Genomic DNA, 18224 nt, shown 5'->3' on the forward strand with positions numbered 1-18224 from the left:
AGCCTGGCACGGTGGCCCACGCCGGTTATCCCAGCAGCTCGGGAGGCTGAGGCAGGAGGATCGCCAGTTCAAAGCCAGCCTCAGCCAAAGGGAGGCCCTAAGCAGCTCAGGGAGACCCTGTCTCTCAATAAAAAATGTAAAAAGGGCTGCAGTGTTGCTCGGGGGCCAAGGCTCTCTGAGACACCAATAAATAAATAAAAAATAATAAAAATAAAGACGTCTCCCCCCCCCCCCGAAGTCCCTGTGGGAAGGAGCTGGTTTGCCTCTTTCCCGTTTTCTATTCTGAGCATTGATTTCTCCTTATTAAGCAACAGATTTTCTAATTTGAGTTATTGGCATATTTGATAGGTTTTTTTCTCTCTCTCTCTCTCCCCCCTTTTGGGGGGGGAGGATGTGATTCTAGAATAAATATCACACATTAAAAAAAAAAAGGAGAAAAATAAAATAATAATCATAAAGCCAAGCTGTCCTCATCCTGCGCCTCGCCTCCCAGGGCCACCTCGCAGGGTGGCCTCAGCCCTGCTCCTAAGGGGGCTGAGGACCAGGGGTCAGAATCAGGATCGGGGCAAACACCAACTGCAACCCGACTCCCCCCCCCCCCCACCATGTGCCCATATCTGGTGACATCTTTGTGTCATGGAATATGCCGCAGCCTGTCTGAATGTCTGATTAGCATGCGGCTCCCTGGGAACGAACGTGCAGAGAGGCTGCCAGCAAGTGGAGGTGGCTCGCTCTGGATTCGGGGGTCATTTCCTGAGCCATGACATAAGAGACAGGGTCTCCTCGAATTGCTCAGGGCCTCACTAAGTGGCTGAGGCTGGCCTCCAACTGGCCATCCTCCTGCCTCAGCCTCCCGAGTCGCCGGGATGACTGTACCCATCTGTGGCCCTTTGAATACCCACAGCTTAAAAATAGCAGTGACTACTTACTTGGGTCCTGAATCCGCTTCTGGGACAGGACTCGGCCATGGAGGCAGGTCCCCAACCCACCAGGTGCCAGTGGGGTTAGGTCAGCCAGGGCTAGAAGGTTCCGTTCCAAGATGGCACAGCCACAGGGCAGGGAACCGGGCCTGGCTGGTCAGGGATCTGGCCCTGAAGACCGGGTGCTTGGCTTCCTGTCCACGAGCTGCTTGGGCTTCCTCACAGAATGGCGGCCGGCTTCCAAGATGGAGAAGCAGAAGAAAATTTTTTAAAAAAGCACAAAACGTAAAAGCTACCGACGTCTTCAGGTGGGGGTTCAGATACGGTCATGTCCTGCTTGTCCAGAGGCTGGATTTGAGGGGCAGGGACACGGACCACCCCTCCAGCAGAGAAGAACCACACATGGGAAGGGGTCCCAGATCCCAAGACGGGGTTCAACACCCCCCTGGGCCCCAGGACTAGGCCCAGCCCCTTCCAGATTGTGGTCTGTCACCCAGCCCAGCGGAGGTCCTGTCCTGTCCTCTCCCCAGCACTGGCCAGATAAAGGGCAGGTGCTCCGTGGTTGCTTAAAAGGGACCAAGTGGCCCAATCCCTCAACCTCAGCACCCATCGTCACCAAGATATAGGAAAAAGAAAATGAAGCCTTTATTGATAAATAGGTTACATTAAAATTGAATAATGGTTGATCAGAGAATAAAGATTCAGAGAAAAATCACCGTCTCTGCCCACCGTAGCCTCCACCTCTCGGCCTCTCCCTCTCGGCCTCCTCTACCTCCTGGCCTCTACCTCTCAGCCTCTACTTCTCGGCCTCTACCTTCTTGCTGCGTGCTTTGGAGGATGGGGACTTGGTGGGCAGCCTGGGCTTTCTCAGGCCCTCAGGGGCCTCTGTCTTCCTGGCCACAGGTGTGGGGACAGCCGTGGACCCATCACCCTTCCGAGGGACAGCAGCAGCAGCTTTGGGTCTTGATCTCTGCCGGGGCCCCTGGCCGACCTTCTCTTTAGGGGTCTTGGCTGCCATCTTCCTTCTGGTTGGGGAGGAGACTCCATTCTTGACCTACAAGAAGCAAAGTCAGGGACAGGGAGACAGAGCTGGGTGTGCAGCTCGGAGGCCACGTGGGTAGGATGGGAGGCCAGGATGGGAGGCCAGGATGGGAGGCCAGGATGGGAGGCCAGGATGGGAGGCCAGGATGGGAGGCCAGGACGGGAGGCCAGGATGGGAGGCCCAGCTCAGAGGCTCTGGACAAGTGACCTCGTCTCCCCTCCCCTCAGCCCCTTGGCCATAAAACAGGGAAGACCACCCCCCAGAGAGGAGGAGAGCACACTGCGGGTTGGGGGGAGACCATACCCCGGGGGTCACCCAGGTGCCCACCTGCCCGTCGGCGGGCTTTGAACCCGCGGTCTTCACCTCTGAGCTTGCATTCTTCACCTTGGGTTTCCCACAAGCCTCTGCATCTAGAGCAGGTTGGGGGGGATCATCATGGGGGAGGGAAGAGTCAGGGCCTCTGGACCCCCCCGCCCCCCGGGCACTGGCCAAAGCCTGGGACCCCAGATGCCGTCCCCGCACGGTGGACAGACTGAGCTCGCTGCAGACCCCCACAGCGCCCATTCCTGTCTCTGGGCCTCTGCGTGTGATTTCCTGGAGTCACCTCCTCCAGGAAGCCCTCCCGGATTCCTCTTCAGGGACCACGGGGGGCTCTGGCCTCCCTCCTTCCCAACACCTGAGCTGCCTCCGTAACCCCACGGGCCACCCCGAGCTGTCCGTCAGGGTTCACAGGGGAGCCCCCCGCGGTCCCTGTCCCCGTCCCTCACCCACCTGGCTGTCGCCTCTTGCCCTTGGCTCTCCGCTTCTCACTGGTCCCGTTGGCACTGGAAGGGGCCCGAGTGGCCTTGGCTGGCTTGGGGGGAGGCTTGGTGGCCTCGGCGTCCTTGGCCTCCCGGCGGCCTCTCTTGGGGACCCCCTGGTTGGCTGGCCCTGGCCTGGGGACGGCCCTCGCGGCCTGGCCAGAGCTGGGCGCTTCCTTCTGCTCCGCGCCTGGCTTCTTGGGGCCCTTCCCAGCAGCCTCCCTGGGCCTCCTGGGGACCTTGGGGACCTTGGGGACCGGCGTCTTCCTGGCCTGGACTTTCTTCTTGTGCTTGGGAACCAGCTGGAGGGAGGAAGAGAGGGTGGGGTGGGACCAGAGCTCGGGTGCCCCTGCCCTGAGCCCCAAGAGTCTTGAGAGGGTGTGGGCGCATGGGGGGTGCGGGGACTCCTGACCCGGCCTCCCGGCCCCAGCTCTGAAGCTATTGCCACCTCCAAACCCTCTCAGCACCACGTTACCCCCCAAAACTGGAACCAGGCTCCCAATCATGCCTGACGCTGGGCACAGTGGCCCACGCCCGTCTTCCCCACTCCTCGGGAGGCTGAGGCAGGAGGATCTCAAGTTGGAGGCCAGCCTCAGCAACTCAGGGAGACCCTGTCTCTAAATAAAATATAAAAAGGGCTGGGGACAGGGCTCAGGGGTGAAGCACCCTGGGTTCAGTCCCTGGGACCAAAAACAAAAGAGTGAAAATTAAAACCCGCGGCTCCCCCTTCCAGAGTGGCAAGACTGGCCTCCGGGAGTCTGACCTCGGAGACGTCAATGTCAACGTCAAGGTCATTAAAAGTGCTCAGGGGATTGGTCAGCCAGGACCCTGGCCATGACAGGACCCCTCTAAAGGGTCCTGCTTGTGGCACTGGGGGTTAAACCCAGGGGCACTTCACCACAGGGCTACATCCCTCCACGTTGTTGAGGCTGGCCTCCAACTCTCAATCCTCCGGCCTCAGCCTCCTGAGTCGCTGAGATGGCAGGCGTGTGCGCATTCTGCTGGGCTTCGGCTGACGTTTCCAGGAGGAAGAAAAAAAGAGGTTTGAGGCCAATAAAGGGGTCAGCCACTTACTGGGTCTTGAAAGCTCAGAAGGAAAAAAATAACCAAGAAACTTGAGATGCACAAAAATAAACCAAGCCCAGAGGCCAGGGAGCAAAGCCTCTTCCGCGCGGCTGCCGGACTCTAAAAGCCTTCGGCCTCCTGCCTCTGCTTCCCCAGGGCCTTCCACTTAGGGGAAGATGGAGGGAATAACTGGGGTTCGCCCCGCACCCCTCAAGGCGCATGGGAGACGGTGAAAGCCTGTGTTCCCAACCTTGTCTGGCCCCTGTCACTCTGGGGACTTTGGGGACCACATTCTGCTCCTGGTCGGCCTTCTCAATCTCCCCGAGTTGCTCAGGGCAACAGTGAAGGTCCCAGGACTTATTCAATATCGCAGACACGGTCCCTGACCTCTGAAAACGTCCCCAGAAAGCAACGAAGACACATACTGCCCACAGGGTGACCAGGAGCCCGGGGGAGGTCCCCGAGAACAGCCTGGACGTGCAGGAGGAGCAAGCCGAGCGGATGAGAGCCGCGTGGTCTAGGGCGGCAGCATGTGCAAAGGCCCTGGGGCCTCCCGACTCCCCACTCACTTTGAAGCTGCCGGTGGCGCCCCTGGCCCTGGAGTTGACGGGCCTGGTGAGCAGTCCTTTCCGCATGCCCGTGTCCAGGGCCTGCTTCAGCAGGTACTTGAAGCGCCCCGCGTCCGCCGCCGTCGGGTACTTGCTCTGGATGTAGACTTTGATGGCCACCACCGACATGCCCCGCGACGTGCCCCGCGGCTGCTCCCGGGCCTTCAGCGCCTCCAGCACCATGCGGAGCATCGTGGGGTTCCGGCGGAAGTCCCAGTTGTAGCTTTGGCCTGCGAGGGACGGCAGGCCCTCAGCCGGTGCACCCTGCAGTCTAACCCTCTAGGCACCAGCTGCTGCAGAGTCCCATGGGTGGAGGGTCAGGGCTTTTTGAAAAAAAATAATAAATAAATGGGGCCACTTGTCCAGATGTAATCACTGATGCAGAGGATGCCCAGGGGGGCTCTGGGGGGACAGCCACAGGGGCGGTGTCTGCAGAACTCAGGCTGCAGCGCTCGCCGCCTGGTTTCTTTTACCCATAAGCTATGGGGCAGGGAAGACGCATCCCACCAAAATCTGCTCCTGGGGATCTGGGGTGTGGCTCAGTGGCAGAGCTCATGCGAAGGGGAGCCACCCCCTGAGCTTCATCCCGGGGCCCACAATAATGTGCATATGTTTATATACAATATCCCAGCGGCCCAGGAGGCTGAGGCAGGAGGATCGAGGGTTCAAAGCCAGCCTCAGCCAAAGAGAGGCCCTAAGCAACTTGGGGAGACCCTGTCTCTCAATAAAATGCAAAATAGGGCTGGGGACGGGGCTCTGTGACCGAGGGCCCCTGAGTTCAATCCCCAGTATTTAAAAAAAAATCAGATTATTGTCTGTTAAGGGTTAGGGGTTCAGAGGTGGCGATGGGGACAGACTGGTAATTGGCACAGATTTTCTTTTTGTGGAAATGAAAATATTCTAAAAACTGAACGGACATGTGCTGGATGTCCTCGGGGCCGTTCACTTTAAATGGGTGAATTATGTCGTCTGTGAATGATCCCCAAGTTATTCTTTTAAAATTTTAATTATTATTTATTTATTTACGTACCTGGGACTGAACTAGGGGTCACTCGACCCCTGAGCCCCGTCCCCAGCCCTTTTTATATTTTATTGGGAGACAGGGTCTCGCTGAGTGGCTTAGGGCCTCACTAAGTCACTGAGGCTGGCCTCCAACTTGCCAGCCTCCTGCCTCAGCCTCCTCCCTCACTGGGATTCCTGGCGTGAGCCACGGCACTGGGATCATTTGCAAAATTTGGGACTCCCAACGGGGATCCCCTGGCTGCAAAAGATTTTTTAAAATTTGTTTTTTAAAGTGGGGGAGAGAAATGGGAAACTCACCCCAAGCTCTAGACCTACAAGCAAACTGTGGAAAGCCATGCCCCCCAAAACCCAGGCTCCATCTCTCCCAGGAACCCCAATCCCTCCCTGTAGCTACCTCCATGTCCAGTGGCCAGGGGCCTGGAAATCGGGGAGCCTGGCCCGGCATCCGAGGCCCCTGCTCCGTCCCCTCCACCTCGATGGCTGGCAGCTGTGGCCGGGCCTCCCCTCCCCTGAGGCTGGGGATGGGCTGCAGCTGGGGAGACGCCATTGGCCTCTGAGGCCTCCCTGGGCCAGCCTCAACCCCAGGCCCAGGCCTCCCTGCCTCTACTGGGGCATGAGGTGTTTGGCCAAGTGGTCGGCTGTGGGGACACAGCTCTGGGGACGGTGCCAGGGCCAGAGTGGGACAAGGGGGGACAGGGGGGGACTGGGGGGAGGGGGAAGGGCTCCCAGGAGGGCCCCCCCCCCTTGCTTACCTGACTTCTCGGAACCAGAAGGCCCAGATGACCGGGCAGGGGCGCTAGAGGCGGCAACACTAGTAATTCCGCTGGGAGCCATCAGACAGGGGACGCAGGCCCAGACGTGAGGACGCGGGGCCGACGCGGCCTCCTCTTATACCTTCAGCAGCCCCGCCCCCTCCAATTAGCCCTGATGAGGCGTGGCCCACCCAGCAGCTGATCAGGCGGGAGGGTGCAGGGTTCCCAGCAGCTCCCTCGGCTCCAGAGTCCCGGCTCTGCCACCCCGTCCTGGGTCGCTTGGCTTCCCTGGAGCTCAGCCTCGACAGGGAGATGAGGACCCCGGAGCCTGAGGCCACCCCCCACACCCTCTGCCCACCAGGGGCTGGAGACAGGGATGGGGAATTGGCAGCAGCTGGGTTTGCGGGCGACCACGGAGGCCCTTCAGTGCCAGAGTGGGAGATGAGCTGCTCCAGCCTCGGCCACTGTTCCTAGGCCACCCCCGGCCTCCATTTCTCAGAAATTTGGAAGCAGGTGGCCACAGGGGCTTGCCTAGACCAGAGGTCCCCTCAGGACACCTTGAAGCCAAGGCCCTTCTATTCTTATTTTATCCTAGAGACTGAACCCAGGGCGCTTTACCACCAAGCCACCCCTCCAGCCCTTTTTATATTTTTATTTTGAGACAGGGTCTTGCCGAGTGGCTGAGGCTGGCCTCCAACAAGCGGTCCTCCTGCCTCAGCCTCCACAGTCACTGGGATGACAGGAGAGCACCACGTTGCCCGGTGCCCAACACCTTCCTTTTGTCTTGTCTTTTGGGAATAAAAAAAAAATCAGGAAGGGGGTCAAGGAGTGGAGCAGCAAAAAAAATCTTAATCAATAAGGATCATGTCCATTGAGAGGATGGATAAGAAGCAGGAGGAGACCATGCACCCGAAAAGGGGACAGGGCACTCTGGGCGCATCCCCTCGTTGGCATTCGGAGAAATTCAAAGGGAGACGGTTCTCAGATCCTATTTTCCCCCGTCAAACTGACAAAAGTTGAGACGTTGGCAGAGACGTGGGCCTGGCAGCCCGTGCCCCCCGGGGTGTAAATTGGAGCAGAGTCACTGGGGGAGCTGACCCCGGGGCCCAGCAACTCCACGGCTCCCTCCTCGGGGCTCTGCTGTATTATTTGGAAAAAGGAAAAATATATATATATAAATTTATATATTAGAAGTAACTTCCACGGGCCTCGCAGGGTCCTGGTTCCATTATTTCGGGCCTGGAGACTATTTTTGCAACCGTTGAAGATGAGGAGGTGGATTCCAACCAGGGTGAGGTTGTGTCTCACACGGAGCAGATGACAAATATTGAAGAGTCTGTCAAAACCGACACCCAGAGACGTGTCAAAACACGCGGCAGCTGGGAGGGGGGACTGGCAGGCAGCTCGGGCAGCCGTTCCAGAATGTCTGAGATAACAAAAGAGGGACATGTCCCACCGCCTGCCCATTCCACTTTTAGGAAGACAGCATTCACGGAGGGACGCTTATTGTGACACCCGAGAACGTCTGCTGCGATCTTGGCAGAAATCCCAAACCATCTAGATGCCCGCGAAGAGGAGGGAGCACTAGGCACCCTGTGGAATAGTATACACCTGTGAAAATGGCTGAGCAAGAATGCAGACCGGGCTCCTGCTTGAACAGAAAACGTTTGTGTGTGTGTGTGTGTGTGTGTGTGTGTGAGAGAGAGAGAGAGAGAGAGAGAGAGAGAGAGAGAGAGAAGGCACAGAGGGTCTGAAAAGATTCACACCATCATCACAGCCATGGTCACCCCTGAAGAAGCTATAGGATTTGGAAGGCGTGGGTTGGAAAGAGACTTACATTTTTTTTTCTTTTTTGCATGTGGTCTCCCTATTGCTGGAACTTTCCCAGAGGACTTTCCATCACCAGAGGTTTGCATTGAGGCAAGCTGTGCTCCCTCAAAATGTTCTAAAGTGAAAGCGGACCTCACTCTTCTGTCTAGCACCTCCCATGGCTCCCTACTGCCCTTGGGTAAAAGTCGAGGGCTTCAGTCTGGCTTCCGGCACCTTCTTTTCCCTTAAACTCCACAATTCAAGCCCACTGTGGGGTCTGGAGGTGTAGCTCAGAGGCAGAGTGTGTAGCATCTACCAGGCCCTGGGTTCAAGGAAGGAAGAGAGGGAGGAAGGACCATGATACGGCTCTTGGAATGGCCTGTGCCCTGATACTTGGGCATTACCCTCTGTGTGTGTCAAATTCATGCAAAAACATCCCCATTTTTCCACCACCGCCCACATCCATCCTGATCTGCCATGTAACTTTCCTTAGATCTGAGCTGGTCTTGCAACTTGCTTTGATCAACAGACTATGGTGGGAGTGACATCATGCACGTCCCACTGCCCTATAAGTAAGTCCTAGGTAGCCTACTGGAGGCTGAGAGACCCATTGCCCAGTCACCCCTACTGTCCAGCCAATTGTTGGCTAACCAACCAGTCCCCAGTCAACCTTCCAGTTGACCAGATGCTTGAATGATCCCAACAGAGCTTCCCCAAGCCTGATTCAGAGCAGCTGAACCACCCAGGTAATCCACAGAGTTGTGAGCAATGATATGTGCTTTGTTGTTTTAAGCCATGATTTCTGGAACTGTTTGTCATGCAGCACTAGCTAACTGATACACCATGAATTCTGGGGCTGTTTGTCACGCAGCATTAGCTAACGGATACACATGGTCTAGAAAACGACCTTCACCCCCATCTAGCTTTTCTGGAATATTTCTCATGCACCTCCCCTGATCCCTAGAAGGTTAGGATGCAGCCACCCCTGGTCTGACCACTCAGGCGCTTCTAGCATTCCAAGTTACAATTCTGCTTTACCTGTCCTCCACCCTTGAGCTCTGGGGCCTGGGCCTGTCGTGTTCCTTGGTGGTACCCCCCGTGCCACCCATGACACCTGGCATGCAGGAGAGGCCCCCTACGCGTTGCTATCCTGCTGCGGAAATTCCAGTATCACAGCCCAGCTGGGCCCAGGGGAAGGAGATCCAGACCCCATCTGCTGGATCCAGTGCCAACCAAGGGCAGCCATTTCAATCCCGTCGGTGGGGCTTTTTCCAAGAATTGAGAAATACAAAAAAAAAAAAAAAAAAAAGTGACATAAACATTCTCATGAGCTTTTGCAGAAGCCCCGCTCCAGGGCTGTGCCAGGAGAGATTTTTGCATCCAGGGGGAAGAAGTTCTAAAATGTGCTGCAGGATCTAAAAATTCCTCGGGGGGGATTTGCCATTTTACAGGGAAATGGGAATCAGGAACCTCAGACTGTGGGAGAGAGCACGGGCCTTTGATAGACTTTTTTTTTCTTCCCCTGAGGCCTGTCTGAGGTTGAACTTCAGCTGAAAACTTTGCTGCTGTCTTTGGGACGGCGGGCTCCTACCTGTGGACTTTCCTTATGGACTTTCGAAGCGGTTTTAAAGCATCACTCCTGTCCTTTAGAGGATCAGGACGTTCGTGATTTTTATTTCCTATTTTTTTCTGAGATCCTCCACCATCATATTAACCTCTCCTCCTGTCTCTCTCCCACCACACCCCGGGGCTGTCTCTTTGGAACTTAGTTTTCATCCCTGGGGAGGGAACTCACATTTAACTGAACACCTACTATGCACAGGATCCTGTACAGCAACCGCCTCATCAGTCCCTTCAGAAAGTCCTACCAAGTGGCATGGTTCTCCTCCGTTTGCCTAAGGGGAGCTTAGGTGTGTGGCAGTCCAGGGGCTTGCCCTGAGGCCACGCAGCTGGGAAGACCGTGCACTATCTTTTTTGGGGGACAACTTGGGCTGTCAGGAAGGTGTCTCTCAACTGCAGCGAGACAGCTCGGTGAGTCCTGCTCCCATCTGACCCCTCTCTGAGTTCCCCAGCACACTCTAACCTGGGGCGGTTTGCTCGGATTTGGCTGAATGGACTGTATACAACAGGTGATCTAGAGGTGTCCTGGCTGCCTGGAGCCTGGGGTGCAGGTGGGGACAACCTTCCTGCAACTGACACACCCTTCAGGTCTTGCAGTCACCCTGTAAGAGGCGGCCAGGTCCATGTAGATTCAGGGGTAAAGGGGGACATTCTCTCCACCAGGGAGAAGACAGAGAATGTTCTGGTCGGTCAGGAAGCTGTTTCCCGGGACACGAGTCCTCAAAATAAGGGGACCTCTGGGATAGGACAAAAGGGGCAGTTAAAACGCCACGGCCCTGTTCATTGCCACCCGCGGCCCAACAGAGCAAGGGGCCAGCCATAGGAATGTGCCTCGTGCCCCAGGGTGGGAGGGCGGCGTGGTGGATCCACGCTCTGGGACCTGACGCGCTTAGAGCCCGTCCTTCTGGGCTGATCGGGCTGCATTTTCCTCGGCCTCCCAAGATCCCCCTTTGGGTAACAGCTCCCCTGCGTTTCTTTGGGGAATCCTCCTCTCCCGCCCTCACACTGCTGGGCTTATGTCAGGTTGACGCCATCTTGTACGCTAGGGGAGATCAGGTGACCTGGGTCTGGCCAATCAGAGGATAACCCCCTACCCCAGCCGCAGTGATTGGCTTAGGGGTTATCAGGTGACCCAGGTCTGGCCAATCACAGGATGAATCTCAGCCCAGCCTCGGTGATTGGCTTAGGGTTTATCATGTGATTCGGACCTGGCCAATCACAGGATGAATCCTCAGCCCAGCCACAATGATTCACTTAGGGGTGATCACGTGGCCTGGTCTTAGCCAATAAGCATCCTGCTGTGGACCTTAGTTGTCCTAAGGGGAAAGAGACGCCCACTTTCTGCAGGGCTCGCTGAGCTTGGAGTTCCTTGAGCTACTTCTGCTCACTCTTGGGAACTGTCAGCCTCTGAATGAAACAGAGGAAAGAAAGGAGGAGAAACAGAGCTGATCACATCGTTGGATCCCCTGAATCCAGCTGTGCCTGCAGCCCTGGGCTTTTAATTTAAATGAACGAATAATATCTCCCTTTTGCTTCTGCCCAGTTGAGTTGCAACCCAAGGCATCCTGGCTGACATCTGGAGGGAGATAGCAAAGAGTGGCCATGATTGACGTCCCAGCTGTCCCCTACCCCACCCCTAGGGCTCTGAGGCTCTTTGATCTGGGGCTCCTGCATGCTTTCCTGCCTTGGTGCCTGGGTTTCTCATTGCAGCTGTTTTTCCATCCTGATGCCTTTGGGGGTGAGGTCTCTGGGAAGGCCACCTCTGAGCCTTATAGTGCCAAAGTGGGTGACCATCTGCAGCACCCAAGGGAGTATTTAAGCATCTAAGAAAACTTAGACAATATAACTTGCTCCTGGTTTCACAGGTCACCTGGGTCTCTATGGATTCCCAAGTTAGGTTTCCTCCATTCTGAGGCTGCGCCCACCCCTCACCCCCAAAGGGGCTCTGGGCTGCTTGTCTCTGCCCATTGGGCAATCCAGCACCCCCAGGGCCAGGGATCAGGTGGAAGCTGCAAAATTTCAATCCGTTCTGCAGGGGAAAAGCTTCAGAGAAAAGAAAAAAAAACCCACCAAGGCTCATGCAAAGTCTAAGAGCTGAGCTTTTAATGCCTCCGTTTGTCCTGGTCTCCGGGCGGAGATGGAGAGAGCTGGAACTTCCAGTTTTGGTTACGTGGAAATGGAGCCGCTCATTTTTGATGTCCCAGGGTTCCGGCATAGACAGAGAATGGGCCAGCAGCTGCCTGAGACGGGCTCACCCATCAAGGGAGCTGGAAACCGGGACCCATGAACCTCCCCCAGGGAAGAGCACCGGGCTCTTTCCTACCCTTTTGTTTTTAAGTTCTTCAAGCTTAGAAAGTGACCCTGGGGCCTCGGCTGTCCATTAAGTTTGGCCAGGTTAGCATGGCTTCTAGAAGTTTCCTACTGGCACTGGGCAGAAAAGCAAAGCTTCCCAAACTAAAAATGTCTCTATATTCTGCATTGGAAAGGGGAGGCTCTGGGCCAGGGGTGCCACACTGGAGGGGAGACCCCAGGCCTCCTTGGCTGCAGCCCCCACACCCAATGTTTTCTCAGGTCCGATGACACTATTCTGCTTTCCTGTTATTGTCTCTTCCTTGAGGCTCCCGGCCTGTCTGCAGTCCACGTCTGGACCCAGTGCCTGGCTGATATTAAAAATCCTGCAAAGGGTGCGCGAAACCCCGTCATGTTGACGCCCAGTCCCCATATGGTCACTATCAAGCAGAAATGATCAACTTAACTGTATTGATTGATGTTACCAATGACGTTCACAGCCGTGTGGACAGCCACTCGGTCTATTTACAGAGAGATCGAACACACTCACGCACACTCACGCGCACTCACACTTGGTGTCTGCAGCAGCTGCGTGTTGGGGTCAGAGAATTGGGATTTCATTCTTGGGGGGACAAAGTGGGGCCCAGTTGAGGGAGCAATGAGTCCTGGGCCACCTGTCCCACTTCTGCGGAGGGGCAGGGGTCTGGGAGGACAGAGGTATATGTTAACTCCTTCACCCGTCCACTACTTCACCCACTCCTTCCTTCGTCCGTCTAGCATTTATTAAGCACCTACTATGTGCTCTGTTCGGTGCTACCTCACCGAGCCCTGAGCTGAGACACCTCCCCAGAGAGCAAAGTTCTCATGTTCCTGAGAGATGAGTTGGGGGAAGTGGGGACAGATCCTGCTGGCCCCTGGGAACTGGGGGACCCGAGTTTGGGGGTGGTCTTGGTTGTCAGGCTGTCCCCTGAAATTGGGGAGCCTCGTTTTTTTCTTCTCATTTTTTTTTTTTTTGGAGGGGGAGAGGGTACTGGGGGATTGAACCCAGGGGCACTTAACCACTGAGCCACCTCCCCAGCCCGTTTTATTTTAAATTTTGAGACCCGGTCTCGCTGAGTTGCTTAGGGCCTCGCTAAGTGGCTGAGGCTGGCCTCCAACTTGCGATCCTCCTGCCTCAGCCTCCCAAGCCACTGGGATGACAGGCGTGGGCCACCGCGCCCGGCTCTCGCTAATTCTTTAAAAACAAACCCAGGGAGTCTGTGTGACCTCCTTCGATAGGCACTGCTCCTGGGAAGGTGGCTGTGGCTGGGAGGGGACGTGGGGGATGGGAGACTCCTACAATCTGTCGAGATCCGTTGGCCACAGGGTCCTTGGCAGGGCTTAGGCTGGGGCCACCTGGCTGGTCTCCGTCCTGGATACGGTGGTGGAGGTCTCCTCGTCACCCAGGGGGTTCTTGCCACAGCAGATGGTGGTGAGCATGCAGTTCCGGAACTGGAAGGTCAGGGGGTGGAGTCAGGGCCAGGTTGTCCCCAAAGAGCAGAGCAAACCGGCACTGGTCAGTGAGGCCCCCTGCCCTGCTCCTGCCCCCCACAGCCTCCACGCCCCTCTCCAACCCGGCTCTCTGAAGGAAACCTGTTGAATATAAGTCCCCCTTGGCCGTGGAGACACCCGGGATGCCACACAAAGTAACTTTGTCACCCATCTCATCCCATGGCATCCTCCGTGTGCCAAGGGCATTCTGTAAAACTATCTCATTTAATTCAAGAGCGATCCTCCTGCCTCAGCCTCCCTAGCTGCTGGGATGACAGGGGGTGCCACCGCGCCGGGCTCTCATTGATTCTTTAAAAGCAAACAAACCCTTTGGAATGCTGCCCTGTCAAGGGAGGAGGAAACTGAATGAAGCACAGAGAGGGAACTTGAGCAGCCTGGGGTCACACAGCCACATAGCAGCCGAGCTGGCGTTGGAACCCAATGTGCCTCGCTGCAGAGAACAGCTCCCCACCGTGGATTCCACAGAGAAACCCACGATTTTTGGTACTAGATCCCTTTATCCTTTAGCCATCAGAATATGATTGGTTCGGTTTTATGGAGACTGGGACTGTCCCGATCCCTCCTCGCTTGGAATTATTTGACATTAATTCATTCATTCTGGGACTAGGGATTGACCCCAGGGGTGCCTCACCCCTGAGCCCCGTCCCCAGCCCTTTTTCTATTTTATTTAGAGACAGGGCCTCCCTGAGTTGCTTAGGGCCTCGCTAAGTGGCTGAGGCTGGCCTCCAACTGGGGATTCTCCTGCCTCAGCCTCCCCAGCCATGTGCCTAAGGAGGCTGTCCCGTTTGACTTTTAAACCAGGCTTCCAGAACCCCCTGGAGCATCAGGTGACAGTCCCACCCTGGAGCATCAGGGGCCCCCAGAGGGCTTGTGAGAAATGCAGGCTCTGGGTGGGGGGTCACCACCAGAGTGAGCTCTGGAGCCACCAGCTCTGGGTGGGACCCGGGACTCTGCATTGATCCCGAGCTCCCGGGTGGGACGGTCAACCCCGGGTCCCTCCATCCCAGCCCGCCACCAGGACGGCCCTTGGCCCCAGACTGCAGCTCGTGCCCCTTGGGCCCGGGGACGGTCCCCTCCCACCTGCTTGTTCATCATGATGTAGATGACAGGGTTGTAGAGGGCGGAGCTCTTGGCGAAGAAGGCGGGGATGGTCATGAGGACGGGGCCGAAGTCGGAGCCCTGGTGGGTGAAGATGTGCACGGCCACGCTGGCGTAGGGCACCCAGCAGATGAGGAAAGCGATGACCATGATGATGACCATGCGGGTCACCTCCTTTTCTGCCTTCTGGGTGGTGGCCGACTCCTGCTGCTGGGCGGCTGCCTGCAGGGACACGGGAGAGGGACAAGGGACCGGATGGCCTCTGATGACAGCGCCCCGCGGCCTTCCCCTCCAGCTCCCAGGCTGGGCTCCGGGTGGGACTGGGGCTGCGCATGCGCGTTAGCGGGTGGGCGGAGCTCCGCGGCCTTCCCCTCCAGCTCCCAGGCTGGGCTCTGGTTGGGAGCTGGGGCTGCGCATGCGCATTAGCGGGTGGGCGGGGCTCCGCGGCCTTCCCCTCCAGTTCCCTTGTCGGGCTCTGGGTGGGAAAATGGGGCTGCGCATGCGCGTTAGCGGGTGGGCGGGGCTCCGCGGCCTCCCGGGCCTCTACCTCCTTGACCGTGAAGACCAGGCGGCCGTAGCAGAAGAAGATGATGAGCAGGGGGATGGTGAAGTGCACCACGAACATGTAGATGACGAAGGACTCGTTGTTGAGCTCGGGCTTGGGCGTGTAGTAGTCGATCCCACAGGAGCACTGCATGCCTTCGGGGAGGTACCTGGAGGGGACAGGGCATGGGGACATGGGTACGGGACACCCCAGCCCTGAGCTGTCGACACACCTGCAGCCATGGCTGCACCCTCACAGAACCCCCCCACCCCACCCTGTCCCCATTCACCTGGCCTCTGCCCTCTGGAGGCCCCTGGTTATGCAAGGCAGAGGGGACATGGATTGCAAGGGCTCTGTGATGGCACAAATTGGGGTCTTCGGGCCAAAGATGGACGTAAATGCATTGAAGGGGTCTTTGTGCAACAATGGAAATCAAGAGGCCTGATGCCCACGCTTGTAGCACACTCCTGTCATCCCAGCAGCTCCGGAGGCTGAGGCAGGAGGATCGCAAGTTGGAGGCTAGCCTCCGTCATTTAGTAAATTGGAGAAGATGGGCAGGAGCCCGGATGGACTTGAACCCAACCAGCCTCAGAGGTGGACCCCAGGAGGACAGAGGGAGGAGAGAAGTGAGGAGAGAGGACAGGAACCTTCCGGAACGGAGGGACCCGAGGCCTCTGGGCACCTGAGTCACCTCTCTGGGTGTCCAAACCACTGTCCCCAGTTCTTCTCATCTGGAGACGGTGGCTTGGAGGTCAGATGGGACTCAGTTGCCATGGGACCCAGGGTGGCCCTCTGTCCGAGGCAGACTTGGCTTTTCAAGGTGCTGAGGCCCAAGGTCGGGGGGAGCCTCCTGTGGGACGCTAGGCCAAAGAGGATTGGAATTTGTTCTTGGCTTAGTTGAGGATTACGGGGGCTCAGCCAAGACGGTGTAGGTTTGGCACCATTTGACCCAGCTCTGCCACTCCTCGGTGTGGACCCCAGAGGACTGAAAATCAGCCTACAACAGCGACGCAGCCACATCGGTGTCGACTGCCGCTCATTTCACAATGGCTGAGCTCTGGAACCAACCTGGGTGACCTTCAACAGGGGAAGGGATAAAGAAACTGTGGTATGCATACACAGTGGAATATTACTCGGCCATGAAGAAGAACGAAATCGTGGCATTTGCTGGTAAATGGACATGGAACCGGAGACTCTCATGCTGAGTGAAATCAGCCAGTGCCCCCCAAAACACAAAAGGGGATGAAGGGAAAGGGAGGGCGATGGGAACAGGAAAGACAGTGGAATGAAGGGGACCTCACTTTCCTGTGACACTCCACATCAGGTCCAGCCATTAGGGGGTTCTGACTGGGAGACCTGCCGCTCGGTGTCGTTACCTGGACCAGCCGAAGAGGGGCGGGACGGCACAGGCCGACGCCATGATCCAGGTGAAGATGACCCCCATGATCGCGTGGTTCTCCCCGAAGCGGAAGTTGCTCATGGGTTTGCATACCACCATGTACCTCTCGATGGCCAGGACCACCAAGGACCACAGGGCCACTTCGCCTGCAAGACAGTCAGCCATCAGTCACCTGCCAGCCGCGGCCTGTCCAGAGACGGGGAGACGGTGACCGTAAGGCCACCCCAAGGATAGAGAGGGCTCAGGCATGGAGAGAAGGGGCAGGGGACAGGGAAGGGGACCAAGGTGCCAAGGAGTGGAGTTTGATTAGATCCCAGGGGGCCACAGCAGGGTTCCCTGCAGGGAAGAGGTTGCAAAAAAACCCAGATGGGCAGGTCACAGGACCCTGGATCATGCTTTGTCCCAAAGAAGATGGAACGTCAGTGGGCTCCGGATGTCAACCCTGCCCATCACCCCCAAAAAGGATCAACCCAGAGAGTGCGTGGCCTTATAACTAATCAACCAGACAAGGGTATTCCTAAGGGCAGAAGAGAAGGCCATGAATAATGATTCCCGCTGGGGCCCCGGTGGCGCCGGCCTGTGATAGCTCAGCCATCTGGGAGGCTGGGGGAGGAGGATCGCAAGTTGGAGGCCAGCCTCCGCCATGTATGGAGGCCCTAAGCAACTGAGCGAGAATCTGAGAATTAAAAAAAATAAATAAATGAATGAATGAAAAGGGCTGGGGATGTGCTAAAGCAACTCTGGGTTATGGAAAAAAAAAATGTCATTATCTCCAAGGCCCCTTGTCACCCGAGGCCATCCCGGCCACCTACCGCCCAGGGTGGCAAAGAAGCCCTCCACGAAGCAGCCGGTGCGCCCGAAGACGAAGTAGCCGTTGAGCGCGGTGTAGACGGTGGTGGTGAAGCCGAAGAGCACCATGAAGAGGTCGGCGGTGGCCAGGTTGAGCAGGATGTAGTTGAGCGGGGACCGCAGCTTCTTGTGCTGCACGGTGACATAGAGCGTGAGGAAGTTGATGGGGAAGCCCAGGAGGATGAGCAGGAACATGTAGGCGGCCAGGAGGGAGAACTGCCAGGGCTCGGCCAGGTAGTACTGCGGGTGCTCGAAGGGGCTGCGCACCACCCCGGTGGCATTGGAGAAGGGGACGTAGAAGTCGGGGCCCTCGGTGCCATTCATGGCTGTGGCTCCCGCTGGACTGCGGGCTCTGATCCCCGCCCCCAGGCCCTTATCAAGTGACCTTCCGTCCCTAAGCTCTGGGCTGAGTCAGCGCCCTGGAGATTGGGGCGCCCCTAATCACCTTAATCCCCCGCCGCGACCAGCCACCGGGGCCACAGGGACCCGCTAGAGGGGCCAAGGTGACACACTGGCCGGGAAGCCTGGGGTCAGGGCGATGTCCCTGGCTGGTGTGTCTCAAGCTCCTCCTGACCTGGGTCTGGGACCTTGGATGCCAGGATCGTCTCCCCAGCCGCCTCCTGGCTCTGCTGTCACCTGCCCCTGACGCAGAGGCTGCTTGGGGTGGGGACCCACTGCTCCACATGGAGCAGCCACTGGGGATCTGAAGACCCAGAAGGGAGTGGCCCTGGCCAGGGCGGCTTGGGGGCTGAGGAGGGTCAGGGAGGGACCAGAACCCAGCTCAGGGAGGGGGTGGACGTGAGGCTGTGGAGACCCCTGGGGACAGGGAGGCAGGCCAGGGAGCCCAGGGAGGGG

The 18224-nt window shown here is 57.3% G+C and overlaps 2 protein-coding genes across 2 annotated transcripts; both read right to left on the bottom strand.

The window, feature by feature from the left end:
- Positions 1-1543: 1543 nt before the first annotated feature.
- On the bottom strand, positions 1544-6292 carry H1-8 (H1.8 linker histone). The gene is made up of 5 exons (XM_078033699.1): positions 6211-6292; positions 4397-4665; positions 2734-3064; positions 2290-2372; positions 1544-1974 (listed from the first exon to the last, which is right to left on the bottom strand). Exons 1-5 carry the CDS (start codon positions 6290-6292, stop codon positions 1717-1719), a joined length of 1023 nt encoding a protein of 340 aa, XP_077889825.1. The 3' UTR covers positions 1544-1716.
- A 5428-nt stretch (positions 6293-11720) lies between these two features.
- Rho (rhodopsin) lies at positions 11721-17730 on the bottom strand. The gene is made up of 5 exons (XM_005333784.5): positions 17333-17730; positions 16498-16666; positions 15125-15290; positions 14560-14799; positions 11721-13419 (listed from the first exon to the last, which is right to left on the bottom strand). Exons 1-5 carry the CDS (start codon positions 17691-17693, stop codon positions 13309-13311), a joined length of 1047 nt encoding a protein of 348 aa, XP_005333841.1. The 5' UTR covers positions 17694-17730; the 3' UTR covers positions 11721-13308.
- Positions 17731-18224: the final 494 nt, after the last annotated feature.

The sequence above is a fragment of the Ictidomys tridecemlineatus genome, chromosome 16 (assembly GCF_052094955.1).
Source record: "Ictidomys tridecemlineatus isolate mIctTri1 chromosome 16, mIctTri1.hap1, whole genome shotgun sequence".
Taxonomy (NCBI): Eukaryota; Metazoa; Chordata; class Mammalia; order Rodentia; family Sciuridae; genus Ictidomys; species Ictidomys tridecemlineatus.